Genomic DNA, 20638 nt, shown 5'->3' on the forward strand with positions numbered 1-20638 from the left:
TATTTAGCACTTTAGATAAAATCCGCTTCATTCACCCTGAAAAGGATAAGCGGAAGCGAATGGATGGATGGACTTGCAGAGGTGACGTCCTTTTAAGCAGTGCTTAATTTAAGGAGCTCTTTAGAACAAACAGTTCTTTCACAAATTTTTGTAAAGGCAGACCCCATGGCTACATGCTTCATTTTATACACCTGTGGCCGATAGCTGCCCACACACAGATAGAAACTGTGTTTAATATGGGGACTGGTAGACAAAGACAAAAACTTACTAATTCACCCATTCTTAGTATTTGAAATAAAGTTTGAGGGTCAATATAGCAAAAGGTCATTGGAGATATCCTGGAAAACCTAAAGTAATGGCAGGCATGGAGGTCCTGGTGGTTATGTCTTTCTTATAATGTCAGTCTGTGGATAATGCAGAGTCACCTGTCTTCGAACAGAGATGAGGAGCAGTTGAAAAGGTCACATTCTTCTAATACCACATTGTTTTTCCTTCATTTAAATTTTGATCAGTAAATTACTCAGATGATATCACCACATGTGTAGACATAAATTCTTTAAAAAGAGAATTTTAAAGGTTGAAGAATCTTCGGGGTTATACAGAAACAAATACTAATACAGAGCTGGTGCTGCTGCCTAAATCTGTTGGCCGAACGGTGTAGCTGTCATCAGTTGGATCGGCTTACATTCAAACACACTCGCAGTGCCTCCACTGGTCACAGGTGGCACAGTGCAGCTGTATCTCATCTACAGTGCAAAAAAATTTGCATGGAGACCTCTTCTTGGTCATTGTTAACGGGCATCACATGTAATCAAAAAGCCACATTTCACTGATTGTAGCTTTTAATAGTTGCACTGACTCAGCTTTATTGTCTATTGATTTTGACCAGCTGTAAAGGTAGTAAATGTCCAGCTGCGTTTTCGAGTCTTGCCTCTTTTCGTCAGTTCATCCGAGCTGGTCAGTGGGTTGGCTTGAAACTCAGCTCTGAGTGGGTCATTAATGATTTCCTCCTGGCCAGATATCTGAATGGGAAATCTGAGGAGGGCATCCTGGCGTAGGGTTGAGTCCACAATGGTTTGTGGTATCTATATGCACGGTGAGCACAGATAGGGAGTTACATCTGACTGAGAAGGGCTGCTGCAGGTTTCTGTGCATGCTTTTTCCACCCTGACTTTTAAAGTAAAAGCACTTTTACTTGTGTTATCTGCTGTCAAGAGCCTCGTGTAGCTGATTCAGACGTGAGCTCTGTGTCAGCTCCATCACACTTGTTTGAGGTGTCAGATATCAGCTTGTAGCTTTCAGCCCTTCTGCTCCTCCACCATGTAGTGATGCTACACACACCAGAACTGTTGAATTAACAGGAGAGAAGCTGTGTGTGTGATGGAGGTCTGTAAAAAGAGAGTTTTCCCCCTCAAGAGCACAAATGGATAGAAATTAGAACAGGATCTTCAGAGAGAAATGGATTTCCATGGTAAATGAAGGTTGAACATTGGTGGGAAAGTGAGGAGTGGGACAGGGACTTTCTGGAGCTTAAATCCTAACCCAAAAAAGAAGTTTTCCTCTGAAAACAGCAGGAGCTAGGCTTCATGGGAAATCGCAGTCAGGCTCTCAGTATGAACTGTTTTTTTTTCCATTTACATCAAAGCTGAACTGCAAAACAGAGACTCTTCAACATTAATGCATCCACAATATTTATTCATCTATACTGATCTGAAACTACCATTATGTTGATTTATTCAAACATGTTGGTTGTAATTTGTTACTCAGAGATGTGTGTTACAGGCTTTCTTTCTTAAATATGATCCACATGTTTGACTTTACGTCTGATGCCCATCCTGAAGCTAGCCTTCTCAATTATCTGGGCCTGTGGCCCCCTTGATCACCGTAAACAGACTGGCCATGACCTTTGACCTCACTTGCTGTACTTTCACGTTTTTCTGGCCTTTTTCAGCTTTATTTGATAGATACAGTGAAGAAAGGACAGGAAAGCAGGGGCAGATAAAGTCAAAGGGCTGTGGAGTCACATGTTGGGCCGGTCGCTTTCTTCCGTATGGCGTGTGGTCGCCTGATTAACGCACTGAGCTAAACCAGCACCCAATAAACAGTACTTTGATGAATAATAAAAACATTTATGGCGTTTTTAATGGCTTGTAGTTAAATTCTTGCTGCCCCGGCACTGAATAACCTTCACTAACGTTTCTCATTTTATCTTGTGGTGAGTTCACTAGTCCGACTAAAACATGCTGAACGTCTCAGTGCTTCATGATTTTTAATTATTCATTTATTCATTATATCTTAAAAGGACCATAACGAGTCAGAAGGCAGCGAGAGTCCCTTTGTAAATTTCATTGATTTGAAAACCTTAAATTTAGGAATTGAACAACTCCATGGAAAATTTGTGTGGATCGGGATCACTATGAAAGGAGTGCACCTCAAACTGCTGTGGCCTCTCTGATTTAGGGGATAGGATGGTTTCTGCTCTTCGTCTGACACGGCCATGTGTTTGTCTTGTAGTCTGATTCACCAGCTTACAGTAAAGCTAAATAATGACTTTTCTAATTTAGAATAAAAAATAAAACTGCTGTAAAATGAGTTCATTAAATCAGATAAAGCTGAACTGAAAATCAATATTTATTTTTCCCTCTGAACACTCGACTGCTGCTGCACTTTCTCTCCAGTGCGCTGCAGCCCCTTGCTGCTCGCAATAAAACCATTTCTGCTTGACAATCAATAAGCTTCTGCTTATTTAGCACTTTAGATAAAATCCGCTTCATTCATCCACCACATCTACACATGTGCACGTCTGATCACCTGCAGTGGGTTTTTTTCCCTGATGCTGATAGTGCACAAATGCTTATGTGTTTCCACACTGTGTTATCAACAAACATGGAGCTTTTTATGATGGTTTAAGGAAGGATGAGTATACTTTAAGTCTGCTGCTCTGCCTGCACTGTGGGGCTCACACATTTACGTCTCCATCTGTCCTGTACGCTTACTCACATCTGCAGGACAAACATTACAGCCCTCGACGAATTTTAAAAAGCGCTTGAGATCGTTTATTGGTGGCAGCGCTCTGCGATACTCATTGTGTCAGTGACAAAAAGCATGAAGAGGCTGCAGTGACTCAGCTGCTTTCACCTGCAGATGAACTCTGCCTGGTAACAGAAGCTCCAGAATGTGACGGAGACTCGACGTCAAGTAGTGGCAGGCTGAAAGGACAGAAAACTGCCTCAGGAAAACAAAGTCGTTTTAAATAAAGGTTTGTTAAAGATTAAACAAGGATTTGACTAACAGAAAATACTGTACATCCTTTCATATACAGGGCTTTGCAGAAATCTTGAACGGTCCCTCATTTTTTAATGTTTTTTCTTGCAAGTTAGACTTTCTTGTAATTTTTTAAAAGTGGTCTTGAGCAGTAGTTCTGCAGGCTTTCCAAAGGTCTTTCAGAGTTTTTCCATTGGAAATTGTCTACTTTTTAACTCATGTAAGTCCTGTCCTTGTACCTGAGCATTTTTAGAGGAATTTCCTTTTTGTTAAGCAACTTAACACTGATCATTCAAGCTTATAAAAGGCACCTCACTCAAGAATTAAGCAGTGTTGTGTCCACACATAAAAGGATACAACTTGGCAAAGAAGCTATTTTAAACTGTATCTTTAGACACATTGATACTGGCAGCCTGTGACAAAAACACAAGTTTGTTTCCATTCTTTTCTATTGAATCAGGTCATCTTGACCATGTCTCCAGGCCTAAAAGCATTTAGTTGCTGCCATGTGACTGGGTGACTACACATTTGTGTTAATGTCTTGATACATGATCAATCATCTGGGTAAGGAAATCCCAGAAAGCTGATTCTGTTCATCTAGACGTTGCGTTCTTAGTGGGAGTACAAAACCAGTTGTACCTAATAAAGTGAGTGCTGAGTGTATACTCACACAGAAATTTGATAAGGAATAAGACACAGGAAACGAGACAGGGCTGAACACAATCAATGAAGTGAAGACACAGAGGAAGCAAAAATGAAACAGGCCATCACAGAGAGCAAACTACAAAGTAAGACAAAGGATGCTAATCCTAGTCCAACCCGCTATAACAAGAAAACATGTAATAGACACGCCGGTCCCCTGTGTCCATTGTACACGCATGCAGAATTTGCAGTAAGCTACAGTAACAGCAGTGGGAGCTATTTTATTTCACCCCAACATGAAAATAATCACAAGTGGGTGTTTGAACAGACATTATTAAGACATTTACACTTATACACATATTAGCCCCCTAGCTTAATCGTTTCCGGCCCTAGAATTTACTTAAACCGTTTTTTGCTCACTACAGACTTTGTATCTCCCCCTGCTGGTAATGCAGTTTTTGCCTAGCCTCAGTACAAAGTATGGGCAAGGAAGCACCCAGGGATAAAGGGGGGAGGGCAATGACAACAATCTTAAAATACTAGACACCTGAGGCCTGTAACTATGAAGCAATATTTAATGAAGTTACCCAGGTAACTAGAATTAATCCTGGGTTTTGATCATGTTAATGTGGGTTGTTTCTCACTGTGGTATTTTGCCATGGTAGCTCATGCTGCTGTAGAGCATTTCTGAAAGATCCCTGAGACTTTGGTGCATGGTGAGTAGGGAGAGTTTACATTTTTTTAGTACTATTCAAAGTTTTTGTGTTTCCCCTGAATCTTGTTATATGTAACCATTTCCATCCATCCATCCATCTTCATCCGCTTTGTCCGGGGCCGGGTCGCGGGGGCAGCAGCCTAAGCAAAGAGGCCCAGACCTCCCTCTCCCCAGCCACCTCCTCCAGCTTGTCCGGGGGAAACCAAGGCGTTCCCAGGCCAGCCGAGAGATATAATCTCTCCAGCGTGTCCTGGGTCTGCCCCGGGGCCTCCTCCCGGTGGGACATGCCTGGAACACCTCACCCAGGAGGCGCCCAGGGGGCATCCTTGTCAGATGCCCGAACCACCTCAGCTGGCTCCTTTCGATGTGGAGCAGCAGCTGCTCTACTCTGAGCCCCTCCCGGATGGCCGAACTTCTCACCCTATCTCTAAGGGAGAGGCCAGCCACCCTTCGGAGGAAGCTCATTTCTGCCGCTTGTATCCGCGATCTCGTTCTTTCGGTCACTACCCACAGCTCGTGGCCATAGGTGAGGGTAGGGACGTAGATCGACCGGTAAATTGAGAGCTTCGCTTTTACACTCAGCTCCCTCTTCACCACGACGGACCGGTGCAGCGTCCGCATTACTGCAGCTGCAGCCCCAATCCGTCTGTCGATCTCCGGCTCCCTTCTCCCATCACTCGCGAACAAGACCCCGAGATACTTGAACTCCTCCACTTGGGGCAGGAACTCATCCCCGACCCGGAGTGGGCACTCCACCCTTTTCCGGCTGAGAACCATGGCCTCAGATTTGGAGGTGCTGATCCTCATTCCCGCTGCTTCACACTCGGCTGCGAACCGTTCCAGTGCGAGCTGGAGGCCCTCACCCGATGAAGCCAACAGAACCACATCATCTGCAAAAATCAGAGATGAGATTCTGAGGCCACCAAAGCGAAAGCCCTCCGCCACTTGGCTGCGCCTAGAAATCCTGTCCATAAAAATTATGAACAGAACCGGAGACAAAGGGCAGCCCTGGCGAAGCCCATCACCCACCGGGAACGAGTCCGACTTATTGCCGGCAATGCGAACCAAGCTCTTGCAACGGTTGTATAGGGATCGAATGGCCCGTAGCAATGGGCCAGACACCCCATATTCCCGCAACACCTCCCACAGGACACCCCGAGGGACACGGTCGAATGCCTTCTCCAAGTCCACAAAACACATGTAGACTGGTTGGGCAAACTCCCATGCACCCTCAAGTATCCTGGAGAGGATAAAGAGCTGGTCCAGTGTTCCGCGACCAGGACGAAAACCGCATTGTTCCTCCTGTATCCGAGGTTCGACTAACGGACGAACTCTCCTTTCCAGCACCCTGGCATAGACTTTCCCAGGGAGGCTGAGGAGTGTGATCCCCCTGTAGTTGGAACACACCCTCCGGTCCCCCTTCTTAAAGATGGGGACCACCACCCCGGTCTGCCAGTCCACAGGTACTGCCCCTGATCTCCACGCAACATTGCAGAGGCGTGTCAACCAGGACAGCCCTACAACGTCCAGAGCCTTCAGGAACTCGGGGCGGACCTCATCAACACCAGGGGCTCTGCCACCAAGGAGTTGTTTAACTGCCTCAGTGACCTCGCCCCCGAAATTGGCGGGTCATTCCCCTCATCCCCAGACTCTGCTTCCTCCTCGGAAGACGTGTCAGTGGGATTAAGGAGGTCCTCGAAGTATTCCTTCCACCGCCTGACAATTTTCTCAGTCGACGTCAGCAGCGCTCCGCCAGCACTATACACAGTGCAGGTAGAGCACCGCTTTCCCCTCCTGAGACGCTGACGGTTTGCCAGAATCTCTTCGAGGCAGTCCGAAAGTCTTTTTCCATGGCCTCTCCGAACTCCTCCCACACCCGAGTTTTTGCTTCAGCCACTGCCCGAGCCGCATTCCGCTTGGCCTGTCGATACCTGTCGGCTGCCTCCGGAGTCCCACAGGCTAACCAAGCCCGATAGGACTCCTTCTTCAGCCTGGTGGCTCCCTTCACCTCTGGTGTCCACCATTTGGTTCGGGGATTACCACCACGGCAGGCACCACCACCTTGCGGCCGCAGCTCAATGCAGCAGCTTCAGATGCATGGCGCATGGCATTGGTACGTGAAGCTGATCTCCCTGAAGAGATTATTTACTCGCCCTTTGAATCGCTACCTTATCGTGGTGGAGGGGTTTGTGTGTCCCAGGGACCCAGGGGCTTTGTTGTCTGGGGGCTTTTGCCCCTGGAGGGTCTCCCATGGCAAATTGGTCCTGGGTGAGGGACCAGACAAAGAGCATTCAGAAGACCCTTATGAAAAAACATTGAGGGAACAGTTTACCCTGCCCGGGATAGGGTTACCGGGGCCCCGCCCTGGAGCCAGGCCCGGGGAGGGTGCCCGAGGGGAGCGTCTGGTGGCCGGGCCTTAGTCCATGGGGCCCGGCCGGGCACAGCCCGAAGAGGAGACATGGGCCCATCCTCCCGCAGGCCCACCACCCGCAGGAGGCGCCATAGGGGTCGGGTGATTGTGTGTCGGGTGGCGGCCAGGAGCGGAGGCCCTGGCGGACTGACCCCCGGCTGCCAAGACTGTAACCATTTCATTTTTGAAATTAATTTTTTGAAAGCAATAATATGATGATCCCAAAACAGAGCAGTTATCGGTACTTATTGATCCCATATCAACTTCACACATAGTCGAAGCCTTTGTTTGATTTTTTTTCCTTACACCACCGAGGCTGCGATTTAAAGAATAAAAACTGAAATTGTCTTTTAAACCCTAATTTAAAGAAACACTTGATGATAATCCATCGGATTATCTCATGTGTTAATGACAGAGTTGTTGGACTGACAGTCAGCATTTTTGCCCGCTATCTTTCCTGGCTTCAGATAAGCTAAACTGTCTTAATGTAGCCGCTTTTTGACAGCCTCATTGGACAAAGCACTTAAAGTGCACACATGTTCATTCAGTGCTTTAAATATATGGTGCTCTTTCTTTCATGTTGCTGCTTTCGGTCAACCTGTTTAACCTATTAATATTGGAATAATAGTTTCATTTTCCTTTGTGAAATCAGCTGCTCTGCTGGCATCACCCCCGCTTCCATGTGAACATGCAGGGGAAACCCTGGGTTAACATACAGAGCAGATAACCAATTACTGGATTGCTAATCTTAGGGTGAGTGACTCCAGATAACAGAAATATACCCCAGGTATGCTGAACTCACAGACCTCAGAAAACACAATGACAACTAACCCCCAGAAAAATCTCATTAAAATACTAATACTATAAAATATTGAGGAGATTAGAGCAGTAATCCTAATCCTAAATAACAAAACAGAAAACTGAAACAGAAACTGAAACTTGAATAATTCTCTAAGTGTTCAAAACCACAACAAATCACACAAAAGCTCTTTTACTGGAATCAATAAAAAACTGAGAAAATGAAACCAAACAGAAAACACTTCCCAAAATAACACTGAAACTCCAAAAATCCCAAACATGCACAATAATTCTGTCAAACAAATGAAATGTGTGGAAAAATATAGCAGCAGAAAAGTAAAACTTGAAGCGCGAGTGTTGCGAACTTCTTTTGCAAGTAAATTACTTCACTAAATCTTTAACATGTAAGCTTATTAGCTGCCTCTAAAGTGCTGATGGAGCTCTAACTTATGGGGGCTTGTTTACGCTGCTGAATATATATACTTTTTTTTATACTATTTTACTATTTTTATATTTTTTCCTCAAAATTTGGGGTTATGTCAAAATTCTGACTTACTCAGAGGGTTTAATCAAAATTATTATTAGACATAATAAAAACATATGACTTATGGATGCGGTGGGGGGGTCTGTGGCAGACACAAGCTTCATTCATCAGGGCTTCCACAATGAGGGGCTGACCAGTGAGCAAGCGGTAACTAAACTTTCAAAATAAGAGCATGGCAATTGTTTCCTTGAAAACAAATGAATAAAAAAACGCTAACCTGCTTCTGTTTCCTGCAGGAACAGTAATTTGTTAACATGATTATGTGCTGAAGGTAATTTGATGTGTGGACTAACTGTGACTGATTCTATTTCTGAACTATCTCAAACATATGTTGATTGGCTGATATCAGCTTATCACTAAAGACTCTGCTGTCTGACTGGTTTGAATGTGGTTACTGTGGAAGCTTGTCTCCACCGCTCAGCCAGCGTAAGTCAAAACTTTAGGTTATTATCTCAAATTTGGAGTTAGTTACCTCAAACATTTGGACTCCAAACTTATGGGAAAATATCTCCAAATAAAAGAAATAAAATTGAAATTTTAAGTTGCTAAATGAAAATTTTGAGACGATGACCTGAAATTTTGAATTGGGTGGCATTTTTTCCCTCCTTTTTCTGGGTTAGAAACTAGCTTCAACGGGTTGCTGATTTCTCTGTGAGTAAGGTTACACCTTGCTCAGGAGCTGCTTCCTCTCTTCACCTCACCCCATCCTTCATAAAACGAAGCTCTCTGGTGCTCCTGTGAAGAGGTTGGTAAATCTAATAGTTTGAGAGGCCGTGGAAGGGTTTAATAGATGATGGATAAGAGGAAAATTTCATTTGCTCCGCCACAGCCTTTAAATGTATTGACGAGTGCAGGAAATTTGCCTCATGAAGTTTAAACAGAAGAAATGAGCTGCTGCGAGGAAGGCAGGGCCGCTGTGGGCAAAGCCTCTGCTGTCACAGGGTCGAGTCTCCCAGAGGACGAGAACAGGAAGTGGCTGATAAAGAAGTGTGACCCTCTCTGTACACAGCTGCACTCAGAGAGGAAGCAGAGGAAGGGAGAGACACTGACGCTTGTGACAGCGAGGCCGTGAAGCCGGGCGAGCTTAGTGAGTCAAACATCAGAGCTGCTGACATGAGTCTGTCTTCGGACTGTCTAAACAACGCCTTTGCTCCCTCGGGTGACATGTCAGCAAAGAAGCAACGCAGCAGGCAGCCCAGAATGTGAGTGCACCCATCAGTCTATGTTTATAGATGATAACAATGATGTTTGAGCTGCTGAGAGCGAAACAGAACTTTAGCTTGGATGTAAGTCGTGCTCCGAGCTTATTCGAAAACTCTTGTTTAGTCCAAAGTACTAAACAAGTGTAGAACTTTTTGTGGACTTTTTGTTCTGGCTGTCTTTTTGTTGGTCTTATTTGATAGTGTTGCAGTTTTTAAAACTTTATTTAACCCTATTTACCTTGACAAACCATTATTTTCCAAGCTGATGAAGTGTTTAAAGTATAAAATATATAAAAACTGTTTAAAGGAGGATGTTTCTGTTGGACTAACTGTTCAAAAGTGTACGCGACCATCGTCAAAACTCAAAATCTTCATTTTCACATTATAAATCATTTAAAAAATAATTAAATGATTAGACTAATTAACAGGAACAGATTAATGAAAAATGTATTTGCTTAATTCTGTCAAAAAAGTTGGACTAAGAATTGAGTTTATGGCTAAATTTGTCCTAAAAAGTAACTTGTAACTAGTTATTATTTTCACTATGGATTTATTTACTGGTAATATATTAGTGACTTATTAATATTCTCATCTTTATATATATTTTTTTCTTGGTGCAGCTCAAAACCCAATTAATTATTAGACAAAAAAAGGCAGTAAACTAACCCCAAAGAGAAAGTGTGGTGGTTGGTTAGGAGTGTCTTTCACTTTCTCTGTGCTGGCATGAAAAGCAGCACTAAGTGTATTCTGATATGCATGAACTATGTTCCTTGTATATATTCTGACCAACAGTCTTTAGGAATGCACTTGAGGGTGATGCAGTAACTGAAATTAACTCGTTTCTCTTAAATGATCTCTCACTTCTCCAAAGTGTCGGCACACGTCAGTCCTCGGTGTCGTTCACACTTCCGTCTCTCTGGATGCAAAAGCCCCTGAACTTCCTGACTTCCCTCTTTTAAAAGTGCCACCATGAATCAAACGCTGCTGTCCCACATGTGACTGACACCGCGGGCTCAACGTCGTTGTTTTTTTTATCGGATAGACGTGCTTACGTCACCACCCTCGAGCAAAGTCGTGTGTTTTTTGTGAGTCACGTACTAGATGAGAATGCACTTTCTGGGCTTAGCACATTTATTTATTTTTTGGCTGTTTGTGTCTTAGAAGATAATGTAAGCATTATCCAGAACAACCAGGCACTCTGATGGGACACTCAGTCCTCTCATTAACAACAGAGATGACGGTGGGATGCGTCTGAGCCCTAAAACGCTGGTCAAACTGGGAAAATAAAGTCAGTTTCAATGGTTGTATATTTAATTTTATGATTAGTTTTTCTCTGTGAAAGAATTAACTATTATACTTACTCCGATGCTCTGTTCTGTTAAGTCTGTTTTCGTATTTTTTTCACCGTGTTTGCTTCTCTAACAAAGACGTTTGGTGATGCAACTTATTTTTTGTCAAGTTTTTCTTCCAATATTTACTCAAATTGTATTGACTTCCTCTTTTGAGGAAATAGAAAGTCATTACTTGTTTCCTCTTTTACGAACTTGAGACTATCACAGGAAGTTCTTAGGTGTTAATGTGGTAGTTCTGCAGGATATTGGACAACATTTAACATTTCCTGTGTTGTTTAATGGCCGCAATTGTAGCTTTTGAAAATCTAGAAAAACATCATATGAGTCTCCTTCCTCTGCCTGCACCTCGTCAAATTCATATCTGGAGTTCATGCCGGCTGATAATATTTGCAGGGAGGAAAAAGTCGTCCTGTGTGACGGGTGTATTTTTATTAATCGCCTTTTTCCCAGCTCTAACCTTTGGCACTCGCTCCTGTGCTTTAATCACACTTTAAAAATTCAATTTTGTTCTGTTTGGAGGAGATGGAGTCCAGACTTAAACCCTGAATGGGATTAAAAAAGATGAAGAATATTAAAGTCCACATTTTGTCACCGTTGAAAGAGTCCTGCCGGTTTCATATCTGACCTTCATCATTTTACAGGGACAAAAAATAAGCTAAGCTAAGCTCACAAGAATAACGATGTTCTAGTTTTGCAGCATGATTGTGTTGAGAACAGCCCATTAATAGTTCAGCATGTAGATTCGTTTGAAAGCCAAAAAACTTCACATCCTACACTTCAAATATTTTAGCAGCTGTTAACAGGAGTGTAAAAAACAATAGGGCCCAAACTAAAGTTGACCTAAATGTCCGGGCAGTAGCAGCATTGTTTTGTTTTTTCCTCCTAACAAAAATCATTTTCTTTCAACTTTCAACTCTCACCCGCCTGTCCACACCCACCTGTGATGCCTTACCCACACTACCGTCTGTTGGGGGGGAAATAAAACTGCCATGTGACGCAGTAGAGGACTCTCTGACACCAAACCAGAAACAACGACACGATTATGGGATTAATGAGTCCAGAAACAGATCTATAAAATTCCTCTACTGACACATCCATGATTCATTTTTTTCTTTTTTGTATCATTTTATTTTTATGAAACAAACAAAAACACAACTGTAACAATAAAGTCACATACATCATAGACAAAGACGAGACAAACAAGTAAATCCTTTTAAATGAAGTGTGCATGTGCTGGTAACTGTATGTTTACTCTGCTTGAGTCTCATAATGTATGATTAGAAGGGGGAGCCAAGAAGGGCACACTTCAGGTTCAGTAAAGTGGAGCAGCATCAGTAACTGGGTTGATTCTGTCTCAGTTTATCAAGTTTAAAATATTCCAGGGGAAAGATACACCTTCTATAAGGAATTATGCAAAATTTCAGGTCCCTATTGTCCTAATATAGCTTTCTAAATTATACATTGAGTTGGTTTATCATTATTATTATTATTATTAATATTAATATAGTTATATGTTCTTTAAAATTGTCTAAATCAGGTGAATTGCTTCACAGACAGTTTGAAACCAGAAAAACACATTTAACTTCAGTGTGATACTTTCCTGGTATGACACCATGTACCAAATCTAAATCTGCTTATGTTTAAGGCTGGTTAAACGAGAGAGAATGTCCTCACTATGTGCTTTTGTTTATGAGAAGCTGTAAACAAAACATTAGTCGCCTACCTGCAAATTTGTGGTTTCTGCAGGCCTCCAAATCTGCAAACATTCAAATATGTTCCATGCAACAAGCCTGAGAGTAGGGCTGGGCGATATGACCCAAAATTCATATCTCGATATTTTTTAGCTGGATGGCGATATAAGATATATATCTCGATATATTTTTTTAAGCCATAAAGTAAGAACAAAAAGAGAGTTCTTAGTCAAAGCTGTGTCCCAGATGTCACACAGGCACTTTTATTAACATACAGCACAGATGTACATGAAAAATTACTCAAAATGTAATTATGAGCATTCATTAAATAATAATGCTCCATAAATAAAAGAAAACAAGGTTGTTTTTGTGCTAAACAAAGAGCTCACAATTGTGCAGTCAAAATGTAAACTAAAAGACGCTGAGCGTAATAACAAAGACAGACAGATTTCACAGCTGCTCTGTTCCCAAGTTTTACTGTGTGACTGATAGCCTGGAGTTTGAAATCTGCTTCATAACCACGTCTCTTACAGGTGCCATTTATGGTCCTTATACACACACAATACGGTAATATTACGTTGATGCACAGTACGTATCACTCCGCGAAGCTCCTCGGTAGCCGTAATGCGCCGACAATCTATCAAGCGGTGCAGCTCCGTAGCTTACCAAAGTCGTACTCAAACATTTTTGACAGATTGCTGAGCGCCGTGTACCACATAAAATCGGTTCGCGGCCATCAAGCACAACCAGAATTCATACATAAGGCGCGCTATCAACTTTTGAGAGAATGAAAGGATTTTAGGGTTAGCGCTGTTAGCTCGTTAGCGCGGTTAGCTCGTTAGCATGTTTAGCTCGTTAGCACGTTGACGCCGTCCAGCCCCACGCATGGGGCGATGCGCAGTAACTCGTTAACGGAGATTTGCCGTGTCCATCTTGTCGCTGCCTGCACGTGAAGCGATGGGGGAGGAGGGGGAGTTGTCTTCAGTGAAGGCGAGGCGGAGTAACGTTGCGTAGAGACAAAAGTGGACGAAAGAGAGGCAAACTTGCGGCTCCACAACTATAATTATAACGTAACATAGACTATATCGATATAAAGGATATTGTCACATCTTATATCTCGTATAAAAATATATCGATATGTTTTAAAAACTCGATATATCGCCCAGCTCTACCTGAGAGTCCACATTCACAGAGCCATGGTACCAGATATTTGCCCTAAAAGATTAGCAGTGGAGAACTAGCTAATGATTTTTTCTACATGTGCAAAGTCCTCCAAATTTTAAAGTGGCATCTCAGTTAAACCCATGCTAGAAAAATGCATTTTGAGAACAAAATTGATAAGAATTTTGCATAAATCCTATTAAAAGTCTTTGTGTTTTTTTTAATAGTGGTCCATGCAGTTGTTGATAATTCAGCAAAATAGTCTGGTGTGTGACTCACCTGTCCAACCACATAACCTCATACTTTGAGCTCATAGCATTGGTTCTCATGATTAATGCTAACAGTAAGTGTCCGGATAAAGCTTTTGTAGTGAGGTACTGTTATAACCACTGAACAATTCACTGGTTTCATTTCATGTGTTAGTGTTTAAGCTTGGAGTTGGTCTGTAAAAGAAACCTGCTACTGAATGAGACCTACTAAACAGCTCTCCCAAAGCTCCCAGATACCTTTTATCATCTTCCTCGATGGAACAAGTGAGACGGCCAGCGAGCCGACTGCACTGACAATCGGTCAGTCTACATGGCTTAGCAGTCACAAAGGAAACTGCTGCCGTGCACTCCATTCACTCACAGTCTGCCAGAGCTCCTGTTTACCAGCTGAATAGACCGCCGGGCCTGGAATAAAGAGTCTCTCCCACGGGCTGAAACACTTGTTCAGCAGAGTTGAGCCTCAGGAGGATGTCATTATATTTACTGTTTAAAATGCACAGCCCGCTCTCCTTGGCTGGTTCTCAATTCCTTAAGAGTAGCAGAAAACATGAGGGGTCAGCGTGAGTGTGGATGCTGCTGAGTCTGCCAAGGTCAGGGGAGCGGGGTGAAGCCTGATTGGCTGCGCTGATTTCCTGGTACCACCCAATAGAGTGAGACTGAAGGTGAGCAGAAGGTGATGAGGTAATGCCTGGTTTTTTATGAGAGAGGGTGACATCATCGTTGTTGCATTTTGTGTTGCCGTGGAGAAGGAGGAAGGGGGAACCAGGCAGGGGGAGGGTGATGAAGAGGGGGCGCGTGGGAATGGGCCTGATGAATGTGTCTGTGCTGTGTGTTAATGTGTAAAGGCTGACTGAATCAAAGAGTCCAGCTCAGACAGAAAAAAGTCCTCATAGTCAGAGTTTTAACGCACATGATCCTTTTATGTCACTGACATGTTGGACATCCTCCTTTCCTTCCTGGGAAAATATCAGGAGTGGAAATTTGGCTCCAGACCAGCAATCTAATCTATTTATGTCTCCTTTGAGGGGCGTCCCCCAGACAGTCGTTTCCTCAGCTTGACTTTCCCCCCTGTGTGTGCATGTATGTGCGTGTGAGACCACCCCTCCGTCTCAGTGCTCCTTTCTCTTTTGCCTGAGGTTGATTTGAGCCTATCCTCCACACACAGTAACAACAGCTGAGTGCTCACTCTGGGGTTTTTGCACAGTAGGCAAATTTGTTTCTATCACCGTCAAATATCATACACGTTTGATGTCCGTTGACTAATTCTTCTAGATTTTTCTGGGCAGACGGGCAGACCTGTTTATTGGCTTATTGATCATAGGTACTCTCAGCATTTCATCTGTCTTTGCAGATAGAAGGAAGATGGATGTCCTGAGCTTGACTCGGATGATGGAAGATTTAATAATTGATGAAGAGATGCTTGTGTGTGCTGGTACGCGCGTACGTGTTTGGGAGGTGCAGCAGTCCTATACACACATACTGTTTCCTTTTGAGCCCTCCCGTTTCCTGTAGCCACCTCAGCCTTCACCTCATTCAATGACCTGTGGTTATATGTACACACCCACACACAAAGACACATCACAAAATGCTGACCAGGACCGGGTGGGCGGCGGTGTTTGTGTGGGAGACTTGTTTGCTTTTACTTCACTGCGAGGCGTTCGAGTCATCAGAGAATAAAATCTAAGACATGTTTTCACATACTAGCAAGTTAGCTCAAACTGAGGCGATAGTACTTGCATATATTTAGAATATGTAATATGGGAATTTATTGGTGTATATTTTAGTAAAGAAAAAATACAGGCAACATATCCAAAACTGTGCCGTTCCAGCTTCACAAATGCAGCCCTTTCTTTCTTATCTCACGTTGTATTCAGTGATGGTGAGCTGAGAAGACTGGTTCAGTATGTCAGGCTAGTCTATGGGCAGTTAAATGGCATTTTATAAACTTTTTTAAATTAAGCCTTTAAAAAAATCTTGAGGTTACTTACTACTTTAAACCTGATGTCTACTTTGATTACATGTGGGAGAAAATAATTGTAATCTTGCTTCCTTTTGTATTTGCTACAGTGCAGATTTATATTTACGAGCACAAAGCTCCGCATGTCAGTTCAGCCTCGCCATGACAGCTGAAATAATGTGGACATTTATCCCCAATAAATTATTCATTGTCTGTCTGCGCGTCTGCTGTGTATTCCTGATTGACGCAAACCTGTAGAAGTGCAGGAAATTCTTCTCGCTGTTGAATTATCCTGTCTTTTTGAGATTAATTTCTTCCTTTAGTATGAGAAGTGTTAAAATTTTCCAGAGCCCAAGTGAATGTGTTTAAGTGTCCTGCTAAGCAGTCCAGAACCCAAAGATACTCCTTTTTTAAATTTTGCTGTGAGATGAGCAATGTATTCTCACAACCTGCAAACACGAAATAGTTTTTCAATAGTGCACTTTCCTTGACAAGCAACTTAAACAACAGATAAATCTAAATATTTGTGGATCAATTTCCCTGCAAATTGGCTAATTGACAAGAAAACTAATTAAAATAAACTATTTTAACTAATTTACTAACTAATCATTGCAAATCTGATTAAAACGGACTGTTCAAAAACTCCCAATATAGACACAGACTTAATTTAATTCAACGCTGGGTAGATTCACTTCACCGCACAAGAAAAAAATCCAAAAATCCAATGATTGGTCTGTTTGTAGTTTAATCACTGCTAATTAAAAAAGCAACTTTAATTCGTTTATCCTTTCAAATTTCATGTAACATTGATATTTTCATTTTAATATAACGGAAAATATGATGATTAATGAAGTTTGATCAACTTAATTATTCTAATTTTACTTCAAAGCCACATAAATAAATACAATGTGGTCTGTTTACATGTTGAAATGTACTGTGTGTTATTTCAGATGAGATGTGTTCGGTCACATCTGTGTCGTCTTGTCTCATTCATTGTGTTTACATTTCCAATTGAGTCTGTCAGAAGATACATGTCTCTCCATTCATTCATTCATTCATTCATACCAGCTGGACAAGCTAATCACATTAGGTATCGACCCGGGTCAGGCTGTCACTGTGACGAACAGATGAAGAGTCATTCACAAACATATTACATCATAGAGCTGTCCAATGAGATCATCTGATCCATCACTGATAGCGTTTCAGCACATTTAGCAGCATGTTAGTCCTACATGCACATTTATGGATATGTCGTGTATCAGAATGGAAACATTTTATATAAATGCACTGATTCAAGCTTCTTTTTTTATCTAGCCAATTTGGCCATTAAATGAAAAATGCAAAAGGAAGAGTCTTCTCAAATCCAATGTTGTAGTTTTGTTTTCTTGGATATTTCATAATAACCATAAAACACATTTGCAGTGTGCATCAGAAAGAACAGAATGAATTGAAATAACCTCAGAAGTTTGATTTTGGAGTTTCGCACATTTTGTCAACAACTTCATTCCTTTCTTTTTCTTGTTTAACCAAACCAGCCCATTTTTCTATTAACATAGCTCAATACTGCAATCGTAAACAATGTTTCCACACAGTTATAAGAGATATTTGTCAATCCAGTGAAGATTCATGTTTGTTGAGCTTGACTAAAACCTTAAAAAACTTACAAAATACAGAATTCAAAAAACTAATTTATTCTAACATTTCAATATTAAGACTGTTCTCTGACCAGAAAGAAGTGGTCAGGGTTAACCTGTCATAGACCTGGACACAGCTTACAGATCTTAAAAAAATGAGACTTAAGCCTGCATTCTTCATAATGGGCAGCAGGGGGCGAGTCATCTATCTGTCTGCCCATATTCACTCACTGGCCACATTAGGTACACCTTGCTAGTACTGATCTAGACTCCTTTTTTCCTTCAGAGCTTCCTTAATTATTAATGGCAACAAGGTGTTGGAAACATTCTCCTGAGATTTTTGTCTGTACTGACAAATCTGCAGCACAAATGTGCTCTATTGGATTGAGATCTGATGACTGTGGAGGTCATTTGAGTACAGTGGCCTCATTGTCATGTTCAAGAAATAAGTTTGAGATGATTTGAGCTTTAAGACATGGCGTGTTATCATGCTGAAAGCAGCCATCAGAAGAGCCTTGCACTGTGATCATACAGTCTGGACATGGTAGGCTGTAGCATTTAAATGATGCTCATTTGGTACCAAGAGACCCAAAGTGTGCCAAGAATATATCCCCCACATCGTCACACTGTCACCACCATCCTGAATCATTTATACAAGTCAGGATGGATCCATGGTTTCATGCTGTTTACACCAAATGCTGACCTTACCATCTGAATGTAGCAGCAGAAACCGAGACTCATCAGACCAGGCAAAGCTTTCAATCTGTAGTGGCTGCTATTCGGCTGCTATAGTCTATGTTGTGTAAAACTTAAAGATAGAAGATTTTGTCCGAGCACAAATGCCTCAACAGACACTGAGTAACACGTGATGGCACTTGGATAGAGAGCAGATGTTTGTGGAGGAAGGTGAGGTGAGAGGCAGGGTAAAAAAACTGCCTCCTTTTGACCTGGAAAAGGAATGTATTCCTCTTTCAGATACTTTCAGCTAATTCCACCAGGGATCCGAGCAGGAGGGGGGGAACAGTTGCAGATTTACTCACTCCTCTCCTTTAATCTCAGCTCTTCTGTCATTGGTTGTTTCCTCCCCTCTGAGATCCAGCTGGCATTCATTGTGTCTAAAATCTGCTCTGCCCCCTCTCATTGGTCTGCATGTGCATTTCTTTACCCCTGCCCCTTTTCTAGTGTTTGTCAGGCCATTGTAACTTAGATTAAGTGAACCATCAGCACTGCTTGTATTACAGTAAAATATATATTGTTTTATTTTAATTTTTCCCCTACAGTGAGGAGTTGTCAGAGCTCAGCAGGGTATGAGAAACTGTTAAGCTCTCTACTAGTTAGATTTTTGGAGCATCATAGCAGAACGGGCAGAGGCTCTAACTGAGTCTTTCACACTGATAATCCTCTTACACGTCAATGCCACCACACCCCCAAACACAATCACACAAAAACACCAAAAGAGAGCCAACAAATACACATTAACACACTTTTTTTTTTTATTGTGGTGGGGCTTTTTTTCCCCTCCATGGGAGTCTTGGGTTGTAATTCAGCTTTGCTGCATGTCTGCTTTACCTCAGAGATAAGATTTTTGTGCTGAAGGCAGAAATTTTGCAATCTCCTCCTGGGAGGCACTAATGTATTCACTCATATCTTTAATACGCTGCTACCCCTCAGGACTACATGGAGACAAATTTCAGAAAGTAGCAGACCCACTGAGCTTTACAATGACTCCTAGAATTGCATGCGTCCCACCCAGGTATGACTTTGCCTCAGCAGGACCTCTCAGGATGTGTACGTGTGAAGTGATAGACAGTTATTGAGGGGCAGAGAGCCAAGACAGCCGAGTAGCTCCTGGCTCGACACTGCGGACGTCTTCCGAAAGCCTTGACCCACTTCAAAGTCTCCTCCTCCCCCCTGCTCACCCAGACGCGCTGCATACTGAAGCAGCTCTGCCACAATCTGCTGAGCTGCAGTGAAGCTCTGCATGCGGACACTGGGGAGACTGAGTGTGTCTGTCTAATAAATAAATTGCATGTGTGTCAGTATGTGCTGCAAGGTCATGTGTTTGTACACAGTGTGTGGCTCACACAAGGTGAAAGGCCTCGGGCAAAGTCACAGAAAGTTGCTGCTTCTGCTGAATATATTAATGAGTCTCTCAGTTTTTACTCTAGCAAACACAGACAGGTATTCAGCAAAGTGAGTAAGAATCCTTAAAGTGCAGCAAAGAGAAAAAAAGGGAGGGGATGCAGAGGCTGCACCACATTTCAGCCCTCTGCAGAAAATCCTAGGAGCTTTAATTTTTTGGGAGGGGGATAAATGATCAAAACAATTTCCTTTTTTTAATTGTGTTTTGCAAACTAGAATTCAAACCCCTAGATAGTTCATTTAAAAAAGAAATTAACAAGTCTGCACAAATAAAAAAAAGACAACCAGGACATTGGAGACATCCTTTTCCCCAACCACCGCTCAATCCACATGTCCACCACACAAGTCCTACAGTACTTCCTGCAGCTGTTGTGTAGCTCTTTTGCATGGCATAAGGTCCAGCAACAAAGTGCTCACCCAGCCTTAGTAACCCTGTCCCAGTCAGAGTAAGTAGTCCTTGTTTCTTCCTTCTTTCGTAGTAGTTGCTCTTACTCTGACCCCTCACCTACAATCAACTTGTATTATTCTGGCTCAGGGATAAAGTCAATTATGCTCCAGCTTCTGAATCCATAATATGTTTAGAGCAAGCAGCCCTTGTTTTAAGCTGCCCTGAGCAGAGATGAGCCCAGACGGCCAGCTGATGGGAGGCAAGCTCCACTGGGAAGGACCAGAGATGCTCACTTAGTCATGGATGCTAGACGCACTGATTTAGACAGATTACAAACAAGCACTCACAGTCTGTAAGCACGTCAGCAGTGTACTACCTCACCAATGCATTATCACATGCATGGGGGATTAGCACACATTTTGATTTATGGACACATGCAGAGCTATTGTGCCTACGACTTTCACAAAGT

General features: G+C 42.5%; 1 protein-coding gene across 2 annotated transcripts in view; it reads left to right on the forward strand.

The window, feature by feature from the left end:
• Positions 1-20638, forward strand: part of limk1a (LIM domain kinase 1a) — a 64552-nt gene that overhangs the window by 9243 nt on the left and 34671 nt on the right. Inside the window, exon 1 of one of the 2 annotated variants that reach the window (XM_005915881.3) lies at positions 7203-9575. The exons of the other annotated variant lie outside the window; for it this stretch is intronic. Within the exon in view, the coding sequence (XP_005915943.1) occupies positions 9487-9575 (89 nt within the window). The 5' untranslated portion in view covers positions 7203-9486. Of the gene's footprint in view, positions 1-7202; positions 9576-20638 lie in introns of those variants that run through there. 2 annotated transcript variants of the gene reach the window in all.

This window comes from Haplochromis burtoni, unplaced genomic scaffold (genome assembly GCF_018398535.1).
Source record: "Haplochromis burtoni strain Fernald_Lab_line unplaced genomic scaffold, NCSU_Asbu1 Contig_15, whole genome shotgun sequence".
In the NCBI taxonomy this organism is placed as follows: Eukaryota; Metazoa; Chordata; class Actinopteri; order Cichliformes; family Cichlidae; genus Haplochromis; species Haplochromis burtoni.